We start from the raw sequence: 15,074 nt of genomic DNA, 5'->3' as shown, positions 1-15,074 counted from the left end.
GTGCAGTGGGTTCCAGTGCCCACTGCCCTGACCAGCTGGGGCAGCCGCTGGGGTGCATGGCTCCCCCAAGCTCAGCTCCACGGAGCTGGAGCCACGTGTGTGGGGTGAGCCTGATGGGGCTGGCTTGTCCGGAAGAGGGTCCGTTTATCAGCCTCAGGGATGCCCTGAGACAAATGGAGGTCACCCTTCAAAGCACCCGCGGGCTGAGCCAGCTGGCTTCTCCGCGTGGCCCTCGCTTCCACAGGTAGCGCGGAGGTTTCCAGAGCTCCATGTGTGTTAGGGCAGGAAGGCAGGAAGAGGGCTGGGCTTGGCATCTGGGCTGGACAGTGGCACCCAGGCGGCTGCAGGACTGGTGTCCGGAGGCTGGGTCGGGCAGGGACACTGGGATCCCTTCCATCAGGGCCGAGAGGAGGGGGCGTCCTACTGTCTGGGCGATGCCCCTGAGTGAGCTGCTGCCCCGCTGAGCAGTGGCCAGTGGTGGCCCAGGTACACGACAGTCCCCGGCTCAGCTCAGCTCAGCTCAAGGAGTTCTGTGACAAACTTGTCAGGGGGAGACTGAAATCGGACCGAAGAGCAAACAGCTTTTGCCACAGGCATGCGGGAGACTTCAGGACCCCTTCTCTCCAGCCCTTTCAGGCGATGTCTTCCCCAGAAGAGCCGTGCTTGCTGAAAGGCAGTGTGCAGGTTTGGGATTGGCTCTGAGGTCAGCCAGCAAGATTAACCAGCTCCCAGGGCCTCCAGCCGAAAATAGAGGCAGAGCAGCCAGAATGAGGACAAGGGCTGGTGGTCCCTCTAGTGGGCGGTTGTGGAGCGGCACGCAGCCGCTCACCCAGGCTGGCGGGAGCTCACACAAAATCAGAGCTTCCGACTCCAGAAGGGATCAGTCTTCCTAAATCCAGGAAGCCCGTTTACCTGGGAGAGCCAAGCTACTTGCTTTTCTTGGACATAATACAGTTATAAACTATAAATATGATCAGGGTTATTTTTAAAAGGCAAGAGAACCAAATATCTGGTTTATCTAAATTTGAGATAGAAACACTTAGGTCCTTACATATGTGCTGCGCCTCAGAACTTGAATATATAGGGTGTTGGGGTTTTCTCAGGTTTATCTCATCCCCATTTGGGAAGGAAAAGGTCTCCCGAGCCTCACAATCTCTTGAAATTGACAGCCACTGATATTCCACCTGTTAGTTTTTTTTTAAAGGACCTCCATAACTTTAAAGAGTTCATGTCATAGAATAATCTCCAAGATCTATTAAATGCAAAATTCAAAATATGGAATAACGTGTAGTAATCTATCATTTGTGCTGAAAGTACAGCAGAGTATTTGCATAAACTATCTCTGGAAGGACACACAATACACACACACAACTAGTGAAGTTGTCTTGTTTCCCCCCAGCTTTATTGAGCTACGGCTCACATATAACACTGTTTAAGCTTAAGGTGTGTGTGTGGTGATTTGATTCACGTATATTATGAAATAATTACCACCATAGTATTAGTTAATACATCCATCACATCATATAATTACTATTTCTTTATTGTGGTCAGAACGTTTAAGATCTACTCTCTGGGCAATTTCCAATCTATAATACAGTATTGTTCACTATGCTCCCCATGCTGTCCATTAGATCTTCAAGAACTGAAAGTTTGTACCTTTTGACCATCTCCCCAGCCTCCATGACCCCAGCCCCTGGCAACCATCCTTCTCTCCTGTTTCTATGAGTTCATCCTTTTTAGATTCCCCATGTAAGTGATGTCATACAATATTTGTCTTTCTCCGATTATCTCACTTAGTGTAGGGCCCTCACGGCTCATCCACGTTGTCCAAACTGACAGGGTTCCCTTCCTTCTCAGGGCTGAATTCTATTTCATTGTAGATACATACCACATCTTCATCCATTCATCTGGTGACGAATGCTTAGGTTGTCTTGGCTATTGTCATGCTGCAATGGATATGGGACTGTAGATATCTATTTGATGTCCTGTTTTCATTTCCTTTGAATATATACCCAGTAGAATCGCTGGATCATATGGTAGTTCTATTTTTAATTTTGGGGGGACGTTCCCATTCCCACCAACAGTGTACAAGGGTTTCCTTTTCTCCACATCCTCACCAACACTCAATCTCATCTTTTTTATAATGGCCTCTCTCAGCTATTATAAAATCTCATAGTTTTGATTTCCACTTATCTGTTTTAAGCGTCTTTTCATGTACATGTTGGCAATTTGTTTGTCTAATTTGGGAAAATATCTACTCAATTCTGCTCATTTTAAAATCAGATTGTTTTTTATGCTATTGAGTTTTAGGAGTTCCTTACATATTTTGGGTATTAACTAATCAGATATATGATTTGTAAATATTTTCTTGCATTCCTTAGGTTGTCTTTTTGTGTTTTCTTTGCTGTGTAGCAACTTCGTTGTTGTTGTTGTTGTTAATCCTCACCTGAGGATATATTTCCATTGATTTTTGGGGAGAAGACAGACAGAGAGAAACATGGATGTGAGAGAAACACATTGATTGGTTGCCTCCTGTATGAGTCCTGACCAGGGCTTGGGCTGGGGAGGAGCCTGCAACCAAGGTATGTGCCCTTGACCGGAATGGAACCTGGGACCCTCTGGTCCGCAGGCCGATGCTCTATCCACTGAGCCAAACTGGCTAATGCTGATTCTCTCTCATTGATGTTTCTATCTCTCTCTCCCTTCTCTATTCCTCTATCAATAAAAAAAAAATTAAACAAAATTTACTCAATGAACAGGGCAGTAAATAAAGACAGAATGATCCCTCTCTCCTTTCCCATGAGAATACAAGCTGCACTAACTGGGGCGAAGTGGAGGGTGGCAAATGTAACCTTTCTCTATAAATAAGGCTCAACGTGATCCATGCTCCTCTCAATAATCACCACACAGCAACCCAGAAATTCCACAAGAAAAATATAATTAGGTTCCAAAGGACAGAAGTTTGCATGCACATATAGTCACATACTCCACTAAGAACCTCAGTGCTCTTGTTTATATCTAGACACAAAATGCCCAAAGATTTACAAAACCAGCCATACAAATTTTAAACATGTTTACAAAGGTGAAAATATAGAGAAATGAAGACTATGGAATTTTGTTTGCCAACAATTTCACTTTGAATCCTGTCTTGTGTGAAAACCAGACAGTGCATCAGGAAGTGCATTTGATCCTATCTGCTAGAATTTCAGTAGACAACACTGATGAAATCCTAAGCATCAATAGTCTAGGACAAATAACTATTACAATTCTAAAATGTGATCTTCAATTATTCCCCTAAGTACTGCTGCTATAGTTTATTTATTAAACCTTTATTTAGGGAATAAAACTGACATTAGAATTCTATCTCAGGAAAGAGAAGTACCTTAATTAAATCTTCAATCCCAACTTTTAAAGCTTAGCTTTTCTGCGCATCTGAAACTACTTTTGGTTCGCTAACTTTTAAAATGTCCCAAGACAGTCGGTGTGATTTAAAGTTTTTTGTCTGGATGGTGCTCACGTTTCTTGCTTTTATTGGAAGCCGTAAGGCAGGAAAGTCTCCCTTTCCCAAACCAGACAGAGAATGTCACCCACTTAACACTCAGGCCACCCACCCAGGAGCTGAGGGCTGCTGGACCTTCCTCTGCAGCGGAATCGTCCGCAGGGGGAGCCGTGTCACTGCCCACAGATGCTCAGCTCCCGAGCATTGAGCTTAAGTCACAGGACACAGATCCTGCCCTTTCTGCCTATGCTTCTATTCCAGCTAATCAGACACTTTCCACAGTCACCTTGGAGAAGTTTGACGATGAAATCAGAGACAAGACATGAAGCTGAGCCTGGAGGGCTCCGCTACAAGGAAGCAGAGCAGTGGGTCCACAGTGGTGCTGCCGTGTGTGTGTGTGTGTGTGTGTGTGTGTGTGAGGCCAGCGCACGGCCAGCCACGGGGATGTGCAGCCCCACCCCAGGCCGAGGGCTGGCCCCCGGCCCCTGAGGGGGAAGCAGGGTTCTGCCGGGCGCCAGGCACCAGCCACACCCTGCCTGCTGCAGCGATCTCCTTTAAGGCAAGCCCTTGTGGCCACGTGAAGGAGAACAATCACACACCAGCCTGCGGCCTGCGGCCTGCGGCCTGCGGGAGGGTGCCCAGTCTTTCCCAGCATGACGGCCAGGCTGTCAGTGGACACCCACCCATCGTAGCACCATATTTACGCCTGAAGTGAGGTAAACATAAACTCTCAGGTAGCTTTGCGTAGAAATTTCAGTAGCAATTTTGTGTGGGTTACTTTTGGGGGTGGGGGGGTCTTTATTCTTCAATTTTGTTACAATAGCAATTCTGAATGGGCTATCTAGAGCAGTATTCTTTCTGATCATGAAAATAAGTTGTTTGAAGAGCCATTTGATCCCAAGTATGTATATGCAAGTATATATCAAAATAAATTACAAAGCCAAGTGGGTAAGCTTTTGGCAGGAGAAATGTAGCCAATCAGAACTCTCATTTTTGAAATTTAAACTATGTCACTGTTGGGTTGGGGAAGCCAAAGGTTTTGATCAAGGACACAAGCCAATCACAGGGATGGTTCAGCCGATGGCAGGGCCCGGCAATGCCAGTTCTCAGAGCAAGGTCAGGTGCACTGTAGACGCTACTTGTTGACATCTGGCTCCGATGGGAAGTGGGTCAGCCTACCTGTCCTGTTTGTTGCTCCATTTAATGAGAAGGTGAGTAGCTTCCCTCTTCCCCAACTATTCCAATGTACGTAGACAAACCTCTCTGGAACCTGTACTTACCATTTCTATAAAGGAATAGAGAGGGAGAGACCCTAAACCTTGGTTAACATTTACAAGGGGTATAATATGTTTCAGCGAATGAAAACAGAGTTTAGATAAGGAATAACTGGACACAATTCTCTAATTGAGTTCCTACAAACTGGTAAGGTGAAAAAATAAGATGTAAAGAACTAATGAAACTTTTCAAATTGTCCCCATCCCCTTAACATTACTTAACATATAAGAGAAATAAGAAACCTTAGATGGAGCTGTTCGGGGGCATAAAAAACTAACTTTTCAGAGGAGAATAATGATCATCCTCGTAAAATAAAACGTAACCGTGGCGTGTGAACAGCACGGGAGGCAGGCTATGGCCGAAGCTGGTCTTGGTGCTCAGGCAGAAGTTTACCGCTCGGTTTGACCAAGATTCTTCAAAAACGCTCATCAGTAGTATTTTCATCTGATTCCGTTGAGAATCGGATGGAATCAGATGAAAACAGGTCACTTCCCTTGCAGCCTGTAGAACCCGTTTTAGGAAACAGTTTCAGGTTTGTACTTATCCTAAACACTCCGCTGAATACTGCCGACCAGTCTGCAGAAACTCGTGTAAACAGTCCTTCTTTACAAATCTGCCGGTGCTGAGGCACCAAATGGGAATATAAGGGTACACTTTCGCGCTGCTCGCAAGGATACTAATTAACAGATAAGGTCTCTGAGCTCCCTGTCCGTCAGCTCATTCACTTCCATGATCTTCTCTAAGTGCTCCATGTACCGCTCCTGGTCCAGCAGGAACTGTGGGACCCTCATGTTCTCAGTGACGCCCAGTCCCTTCAAGCGATCCACGTCTTCATAGGAGACCTGAGGAACGGAGGCGGGTCAGTTTTAAATGTAACTATCAGTCACATTTAAAGAGCAATTTCTTCCCTGGGTAGTAAGTATGTGGACTATTTTTTTTTAAATACATTTTTATTGATTTCAGAGAGGAAGGGAGAGGGAGAGATAGAAACATCAATGATGAGAGAGAATCATTGATTGGCTGCCTCCTGCACGCCCCCTACTGGGGACCGAGCCAGCAACCCAGGCATGTGCCCTTGACCAGAATTGAGCCCAGGACCCTTTTATTTGAGTTTAGAGAGAAAGAGGAAAGAGAAGAGGGAGGGAGGGAGAGGGAGAAAGAGAAGCATCAGTTTGTTGTTCCACTTATTCATGCATTCATTGGTTGCTTCTTGTATGTGCCCTGACTGGGGTCAAACCCAATCAGGGCACATGCCCAGGTGCGGGCTCAGTCCTCAGTGTGAAGCATGTAAGAGGCAGATGCACAATGATTCTCTCTCATCATTGATGTTTCTCTCTCTCTCTCTCCCTCTCCCTACCTCTCTGAAATTAATAAAAATATTTTTAAGGGGGGGGGGTAGTGTTATACCTACAGACTGCTTTCAAATGCTTTAGAAAAAGATGTTTATAAATGAAACTACATACCGCATCCCCACATTTCCTATTCCCTTCTTTATCTCTTGTTGTCCACAAGGAACTTTTGCTGTTTGGTTCTGTGAGAGAACACATCTCTTCCCTCCTGTATCACGCTGAGGAAGCTAATTCCGAGCACAGATAAGAGCAGTCTGAACCCGCGCCTGATGGCATCACAAAGCGGCGGGCGGCAGTGCTGCGCGATGCGGGGGCGGGGCGCCTGGCGCCTTCCCTGCCACTCACCTTGCCCAGGGCGGTCAGCAGGGGGAAGTCGATGGAGTCCCGGTGCCGCAGCAGCTGCAGGATGCCGTCCAGGTACACCTGGTCCTTACTGAAGCAGCCTGCAGGGACCACAGCGTGTTACCCCATGTCCGAGACAGCGCCCAGGAATGAGGTGCTGACCATCCCGTCGAGGGACCGGCCTGTACAGGAGGCTTTTCTAAGGTGCCACGTGTCCTGTGTTTAGCTGCTCTGTCTGTGAAACTTCCAATGTGAGGTCTCTGCAAGGACCAGGATCACACGGAGACCAGCAGCTCCCTTTTAAGAATCTCTCCTCCCCAGGTCCCCATCCCCATAATTAAAATAGCATTTCCCCCTAATTATAAAGAAGCACTGGTAACTTAAATGGTATGACTCTTATAAATAATTATCCCACCCTCACCCCCACCCCACCCTCCGACTGCAGCCTTAACTCCCATGATGCAATGCGGGTGTCCGGTGGGGAGGGCGGGGGACGTCTCACGGGGGCAGTGTGGAAGCATAGGATGTCAGAACTGCTAGTTTAAAAACACACACCATTAAAATAACTGTAGGTGATTCTGATACTGTTCTTCCCTAAGAAATCCAGAATTAGGACTGGGTTTTAAAGAATATGGGGTTTATAAATAGAAAAAAAAATGTGGATGAAGACATGATGAGCAGAAACAGCTCGTGAGATCTGATCCTTTTAAAAAAAAGTGTTCATTTACAAAGAAAACCCTCCTCCCACCATGACATAACGTGCGAATTGGTTAAATGTTGCTGTTAAGTGGACTGAAACCCACCATTCGGGAGTCCTGTGCTCTGACGTTGTGGATTTGGTTAGCTATGCTAATAGCCCGGGGGTTGTGAACAAGTTGTCCTTATCGGTTAGGGACGCGTACAGAAGTATCTGCAGGTAAAAGGACAGATGTCTGGAATTGGTTTCAAATGCTCTAGGGACAACTGGTGAACCACAGTGAGTGGTTCCTAATCACTAAGCCTGTATTCGGGAGTCCTGTGCTCTGACGTTGTGGATTTGGTTAGCTATGCTAATAGCCCGGGGGTTGTGAACAAGTTGTCCTTATCGGTTAGGGACGCGTACAGAAGTATCTGCAGGTAAAAGGACAGATGTCTGGAATTGGTTTCAAATACTCTAGGGACAACTGGTGAACCCCAGTGAGTGGTTCCTAATCACTAAGCTTGTGTCGTGTTTAACGAGGGTTCAGCGGGCACATTCATCACTCCTGTTTTTCCTGTTAATCCTCACCCCAAGTCAGAGGACCGATGGCCCGGGGCCACCCACCTGGCTGGGCCGTGTCGGTGCAGCCCCGCTTGGCCCGCACGCAGTAATCCCACCGCGTGTTGGGGTCCTTGACAAACTTCCCGATGTCCTGGAAGAGCTGGCAGAAGGACAGGCGGCTGGCCTGGAACACGGTGTAGTAGAGCAGCGCCGCCCGCCACAGGAAGGGGTCTTTCCGGAACAGGACGCTGTGGATGCTCGCCAGCCCCTCCTCCGTGGGGTTGTTGGGCTTCAGCTCGTGCTTCCGGCGGCCCGTCCAGCTGCCCCAGGGCTGCTGCAGGTTGTTGATGCCCCGGAAGTAATGTGTGCCTGCGGGAGGGGCCATGGACGCAGGAAACGCCAGTCTACTTCCTTCCCCAAGACCCTGCCAGCCGTTCTCAGCCCAAATCAACCCCAACAGCAGAAGCCAGCCGCCGGAAGCCTCTGATGGGAAGGAGCACACTGCCCCCCTCCCCCTCCCGCCCCCCAGGCTCCCAGGGCTCCTCGGAAGAGGTTATTTTTGTATTTTTGTAAAGGGAAGAATCATAGACGATATTTGAAAAGAATCTCAGAGATCAGGTCATTCAGTTCCTTCAGTTTAAGGTCAAGGAACTGAAGTCCTGGCGTCAGTGACTTTTTAAGCTTAATGCTGCTGCACAGGGCCCCGAGAAGCTAACTTGAAATGGGACATTAATCAGCGTAGCTCGAGTTCAAGTGAAGCCTAATAACTAACTCCATTGCTTTTTGCCAAATACAACTACGAAACCCCATTACAAAGAGTGTGTCTGTGGAGTTCATTTGGTACGACGCGGGACGGTGCAGGGGCCGCCCTACCGATTTCGTGCCTCAGCATTCCCTCCAGCCAGTGCTCCCGGGCCGTGGACACATTGATGGTCAGCGTGGGGCAGCCGTTGACCACCGTCATGGAGGCGCGGGAGAGCAGGTCCTCGGTGAGGTGGACCACGACCTGAGGGCCACAGGGAAGGTACAGAGACATCAGCAACTGTGAAGGTGGGGGAACAAAGCCCAGGAACACCCCGATGCTCCCAGAACCAAGAGGATGAACTGAGGGCCGGTCCCTTGGCCCTTCCGATGCTGAGCCTGTGGGACCTCAGGGCCCTTCCTGGACTGGAAGGAAGGCAAGGGCTCTGCGGGGAAGACACGAGGAGCGACCAGGCCCTGTCCCGCTGCGCTCAGCCCGGCTGCAATGACGCAGGGCGGGTGCAGGCGGAGGCCTGCTCACTGCGGGCCAGAGCTATGTCCACACTCAACGCCAGGACCTGGCTTCCAATGGGAGGGGCCACCAGGGCAATGTCTTCATTGATAGTTTTCATGAAACCACTCACCTATTCCCACAAGCGATACAGGAATGGCGGTAAGAAAAGAAACTAAACACAACTCCATGCAATGGGAAATCAGACTTCCAGTATTTAGTCAGAAATCTGCGTGACTAATTTAAGGAGCTAGACAGGGTTGGAGAGACACAGCCTGCAGCCAGCGCTGCGGGCCCTGAGGAGGGCTACGTGCCCACAGCGCTCGCGCCAGGACTCACCTCCCCCAGGCAGCCTTCCTTCATCATGTACTTCCTGACGTGGCTCCAGATCCGACTCTTGGACAGCAGGCTCCCTCCCGTGGCCTGCTCGAACTTCTCGTAGCTTCCGTATTTCTGCAAAGTCAGCTCCATGATATTGATGGACTGGAGAAGGAAGAGATCGCGGAAGCGAACAGCCTCCCGTTACTTCGAGGGGAGTAATAAGCCGGCAATACTCTCATTTATCGTGACTTTCTGTGTTTATTGATCCCAAATGAAAATACAACTGAGGCACCGCCTCTTTCTGATCCTAAGCAGCTTTCACGCCCTTGCACATACTTTCACAAACACCTGTAGTTACAAATACTACTCTCTTTCTGTATTCACTTCTCTCTCTTTTAAAAATCTTTATTGTTGAAAATAATTATATATGTCCCCCTTTTTCCCCCATTAACCCCCTCCAACCCACCCCTGTCCTCTGTCCCAGGCCTTCACCACCCTATTGTCTGGGTTATGCATATATGCATACAAGTTCTTTGGTTGATAACCTTCCACCCACCCTCCCCTGCCTTCCCTTCAAGATTCCAATGTGTTCGCTTCTCTTTAACACAAATGACTCACTACTACACAATCTACCACCATATGACCAACTACACATGACCCACTACCAGGTGTACACCTAAGATAACTTAAAACATAGGTCCACACAAAAATGTGCACACATATTCACAGCAGCATTATTCATAACAGCCAAAAAGCAGAAACAACCCAAATGTCTATCAACTGATGAATGGGTACATAGAATGTGATAGATACATACTTGGGTATTACTCAACAATAAAGCCCTGATACCAGCTACGGCACGGATGAATCTTGACAACATTATGCTAAGTAAAAGAAGCTTGTTACAAAGGACCACATACTGAATGATTCCATTTATATGAAATCTCCAGAACAGGCAAATCCATAGAAAAAGAGAGAGTAGACTGGTGTTGGCCTAGGGCTGAGAGGTTGGTGGCAAACGGTGAGTCATTTCTAATGGGTACAGGGTTTTTTTTGGAGGAGGTGGTGAAATGTCCTTGAATTGGATAGCGGTGATGTTGCATAATTCTAAACATTCTGAAAATCACTGACTGTACACTGTCGGTGGGTGAACTGCATGGCATGTGACTTTTATCTTAAGCTGTCATTTAAAAAGGAATAGTCCAGTCCTAGCTGGTTTGGCTCAGTGGATAGAGCGTCGGCCTGTGGACTAAAGGGTCATTGGTTCAATTCCGGTCAAGGGCACATGCCCAGGTTACAGGCTCAGGCCCCAGTGGGGGGGGGCGTGCAGGAGGCAGCCGATCCATGATTCTCTCTCATCATTGATGTTTCTCTCTCCCTCTCCCTTCCTCTCTGAAATCAATAAAAATCTATTTTAAAAAGTAACATTAAAAAAATAATAATAAATAAAAAGGAATAGTTCATCAAATGGCACTGTGTAACTTTTAAACCACTACCCCAGGAAATGAAAAATCCGTACAAACTGTGCAGCATTGTCTCGGGTACAAGCAGCTTCTGACACGTTCTGTGAGGGACCTGCTGCTGGCTGGCCTGCTGGTTCTGTCCACGGCTCAGCAGGCTGGAAACCTGACCATCCGTCACGAGCCACTTCACCAGTCATGTGCTTAAAGCCATCTCCCTGCTCAGCTGCCGTGTCGCTCGGTGCAATAGGGACACGGGTGCGACGGGGCGGGAGACGGGCGGCCAGGCGGCCTGTTCACCTGGCGCCTGCCCTTCACGGGCTGTGACAGCCCAGGCATGTCATTCCTCCCTCTCAGGCTGAGTTTCTCCGCTGGCAAATGGAGATGAAAATGTCTGCCCTACTTACCTCACAAGGTTGTTGTGAGGACAAAGTTAGAGAGAAAAAGAGGCGACAGGGAGAGAGTCTGAATGGGTTTGTTGTCTATTTCCCATATGACTGTGTATCGTATTTAAGTTTCAACAGAATTAAAGGCTGAGTTTTAATTTTAGAATTTAAGGTCATTGGTTTGACCTCCACTCAATTCCAACCCTCCCTTCATTCCCCCCTTTTATAAACTCTACCATCTAGAGCCCCCCCCAATCCTGAATCACCCCAGGAGGTCACCCCCGGAAGTCACAGTCCTCTTTCCTAGGCCAGTGCTGTGCAAACTGTTTCTATGGAAAAGTGGTGGACAAGGTATCATTTTAAAAGGGCTCCGTAGCCAAATGTGGCTGGAAAATACTGGATTAAACAACAATGAATCACCTGTTCCACTTCTACTCTAAACTCTAAAAGCAAGACATTGCTTTCCGGGGCCATATGTAAAAGTCACATAGCTCTGCTCCTGGACAGATCTTTTCATAAGAAATGAAGCCTGTGTCACTGGCTGTAACATCTGTCTTCACTCAATACTTAGTCCCTCGTCTTTCCTCACTGCATCTCTCCCCCCACAGGTTACCATGCAAGATGCCTGGGACCAAATCAAAGGTTCAAAAGCCTTCTTCTTTATAAGTCAATTCAGTGGTGTATTCTCACTGAGGTGTTTGTTTTTAAACATCACCTCCTCCTACACGCTCCTTTTCACATCACCATTGGTGGCTCCTTCTATTACTGCGTTTCCTCCTCTGACCATGCTTGCTCCCTTTATTAACCCTCCTGCAGACCTGTGGCCCGGGTGGCATTGTTACCACAGGAGAGCAAGGGGGCTGCCCTGGCGACAGCCGGTCCAGGGAGGGAGCAGGGAATGACCTTTCCACCTGAGCTAATCCATATAAAGGTTTCCTTCCATTAATATGGGTAATCAAAAACGTAGTGTATTTGCAAATAACAGTTATTTTGAGAAATACAGTCTAAGGAATAGGATAACATGGGAATTGGGTGAAAGCACAGATTGTGGAGCCACAGGCCAAGTCATGTCAGTTCCCAGTCTGTGCGGCTGCAGATGCTCCCTCACCACCTCCCACAGAAATGAGAGAACATTCGCTTGGATTTAGTGGCGGGAAACCTCTCCCGACTGGCAGGGTTGGGGTGGGACTCCAAATTAGAACGTGTTGGCGAATAAATCTCAGCCCTTCCTCTCAGCACTAGGAGGGGAAAGCAAACAGCTTTTTAATAATTATCATAAATTTGAAATGTGATATCCCCACATTCAACCAATTGCAATTTCCACCAAAAAAATCACAAAGTGATTGCCAAAATAGGAATAAAAGCAACAGCTGACTTTTTAAATTAATGTTTGACACAATCTCAGCACATTTAAATAAAAAGTGATTGCCCTCTAAAAAAACAGAGGTGTGGTAGAAAAGGTCTCTTCTAGCAAAGGAAATTAGATAGCAATATTAAAATTATTTTAATCTTAAAATAAGCTCTACCTAATGGCTTAAATGATTGGTCAGATTGCATGTCAGTTGTAACACCACCCAATCTGCTGGCACAAACCCAAAGAACCGCATGCGGCAGAAACGCTACCACAGGCCACACAGCCCAGGCCGGTGGAGCCATGCGTGCTACCCAGCCTGCCAACGCCGTGCAGCCCCGACAAAGCCACGCCAAGCCTGCTGCGCCAGAACAGCCGGTGCAAGGTTAACTTCACCAAACGTCTGCCTTTGCCGGTCGCACCGTGCCCTGCAGGTGAAGCTCAGGTACCTGAGAAGGTTAGCCCTAACAGGCATGCCACGGAGCTATGGGCTGCGTGTCTGAACGGGACTCTGGAAAGTGCTGCTCATGCCAGTCACATAGGATTGGCGAACCTTGAAGATAACTTTTATACTTTCATCCTTTTCTTCTTTAAATGAGCGCCTACATATTGACTTGATGATGATAAACTAGGTGAGCAAAGCACTAGAAAGCTCATGGCCCCGATGTGTGTGGGGCCTGAGCCAGCTGGGGGTGGGATCCGACCAGGAGAACCGGAGACTGCGGTCCAGAGCCAAGCAGAACCAGTCAGCCCATTTCCTCCGCTCAAATGGAAAAGGGCTGCACTTGCCTGTGGGCTCACTAATGGCCCAGGCCTGTAACTCCCACAGGAAAGCCGGGAGCCAGATCTGAAGCTTTCTTCCTCATAAAGAGTCTTCCCGCCCTGGCTGGTGTGGTTCAATGGATAGAGCATCGGCCTGCGGCCCAAAGGGTCCCGGGTTCGATTCCGGTCAAGGGCACGTACCTTAGTCGCAGGCTCCTCCCCAGCCCGGGCCCTGGTCAGGGCTTGAACAGAAGGCAATCAATGGATGTGTTTCTCTCACATCCATGTTTCTCTCTGTCTTTCCCTCTCTCTTCCACTCTCTCTAAAAACCAATGGAAAAATATCCTCAGGAGAGGATTAACAACAACAACAAAAATCTAATAAAAGAGTCTTCCTGCCACGGAGTCGATGAAACAGATTCTTTATGGAACGTGAAGGAGTTTACATAGAGGCTGTGCCACTTACCTGGAAATTTCTTGTCACGTGTCCAGGTGGACAGGATGGGGATTAACTATAACATGTAAACAACTGCAATACTTTTAAAGTCTTTTTTCTTTTTATAAGACGGCAAATAACTGTTTAGCTACGTAACCATGAAACACCGCTCCTGCAGGGGCGCTTTACCTGCTTAAGGAACCGGTCCGACGCGTGGCTGTGCTTGGCCAGCACGCTGGGCAGAGAGGGGTTCGAGTACTCAAACTGCGGGTTGTAGGTGTAGTCGGACTTGAAGAACCTGAGCTTCTCCCTCTCCAGGTTGGTGGGCTTTATGGCAGTCAGAATACAAAACTTCTTCCCAGAAGAATCATCTTTCTCAAAACTCCGACACAGCTGCGGCGGGGGCTGCGGCTTCGGCTTGGGGAGAGGGGAGAAATGATGCTGCTTGACCTTGTGTTTGGATTTGGGTGTCAGGGCTATGCCGTTCCCTGTAACAGAGATACCATGTGTAAAGGCCACAGGACTCGACAGGGCGCTCGTGATGAGGGCAGCGGACTGCTTGTCGAGGCAGCACCAGGCGCCGCTGCTCAGTCCCGGCACCAGCGCCTTCGTCTTGCGAAGCTCTTTGCTGTGAGGCGAGCAGGGAGACTTGCTGGGCTTCCTACATCTTTTGGGCTGGGCGGAGGAAGGCCGCCTTTGCGACGGATGCCTCTTCTCCTCTCTGCTCTGGAGGAGGACATTGTAGCTACTGGTGCCAGTGGTGAAAATGTCCTTCAGGATCCCGGGCGGTAACTGGGAGGTGCTCCTGCGGCGGTCCGCGGCCACGGCCTCTTCTGCGTGCAGCACGGACTTCTGGGCCAGCTCCTGCTCGGGCCAGTGAAGCTTTTCTGTGTCCGTAAACAAAATCAAACACAAGAAATAACAAAGACACCACATGAAGCGAGTTGCTGATGACATGGGAAGGGTGCTGAAGGTTCTGCAGACTTTATAACTGTGCAACCATCTTTAGAAAAGACCTTTTAAGCATTAAAAGGAGACGTTACTAAACTGTGGTCATGCTAAACATTGTCGCTTCTGAGTGATCTATAGAGGTCCACAGCTCCAAACCATCTCGATGATCAAGGTTTAATATAGATGTGAGACAGCGCATGCAAATAATCTGAATACTCAACTCTACCAAAGAACGGGGATTTCATAAGCCCGAGTCACCTTCAGAGTCAATACAATCTTGAAATCAGATAGTTTATACAAAGGTAGCCATCGGTAAAGGAAGAATAACACTGCCTTATTGACCTTGAAAACCACTTTTAAGATTAAAAATGATGTGCGTATGTTCAAGCATGTTTTAGTAATGTTACTCAATATTAGCTGGTTGGTTTTCTTAATTCTAGGCTATAGATTA

At 48.1% G+C, this 15,074-nt stretch overlaps 1 protein-coding gene across 1 annotated transcript; it reads right to left on the bottom strand.

Annotated features, from left to right (window-relative positions):
* Positions 1–2,921: 2,921 nt before the first annotated feature.
* KIAA0895 (KIAA0895 ortholog) lies at positions 2,922–13,826 on the bottom strand. The gene is made up of 6 exons (XM_014541086.1): positions 13,703–13,826; positions 9,297–9,440; positions 8,579–8,711; positions 7,769–8,074; positions 6,469–6,566; positions 2,922–5,616 (listed from the first exon to the last, which is right to left on the bottom strand). The coding sequence occupies exons 2-6, from the start codon at positions 9,426–9,428 to the stop codon at positions 5,455–5,457; spliced, it is 831 nt and encodes a 276-aa protein (XP_014396572.1). The 5' UTR covers positions 9,429–9,440; positions 13,703–13,826; the 3' UTR covers positions 2,922–5,454.
* Between the last annotated feature and the right edge of the window lie 1,248 nt (positions 13,827–15,074).

The sequence above is a fragment of the Myotis brandtii genome, unplaced genomic scaffold (assembly GCF_000412655.1).
Source record: "Myotis brandtii unplaced genomic scaffold, ASM41265v1 scaffold260, whole genome shotgun sequence".
NCBI classification, from domain to species: Eukaryota; Metazoa; Chordata; class Mammalia; order Chiroptera; family Vespertilionidae; genus Myotis; species Myotis brandtii.
The sequence above is the reverse complement of the archived record's forward strand: the minus strand, read 5'-3'. Positions and strand labels throughout refer to the sequence as shown.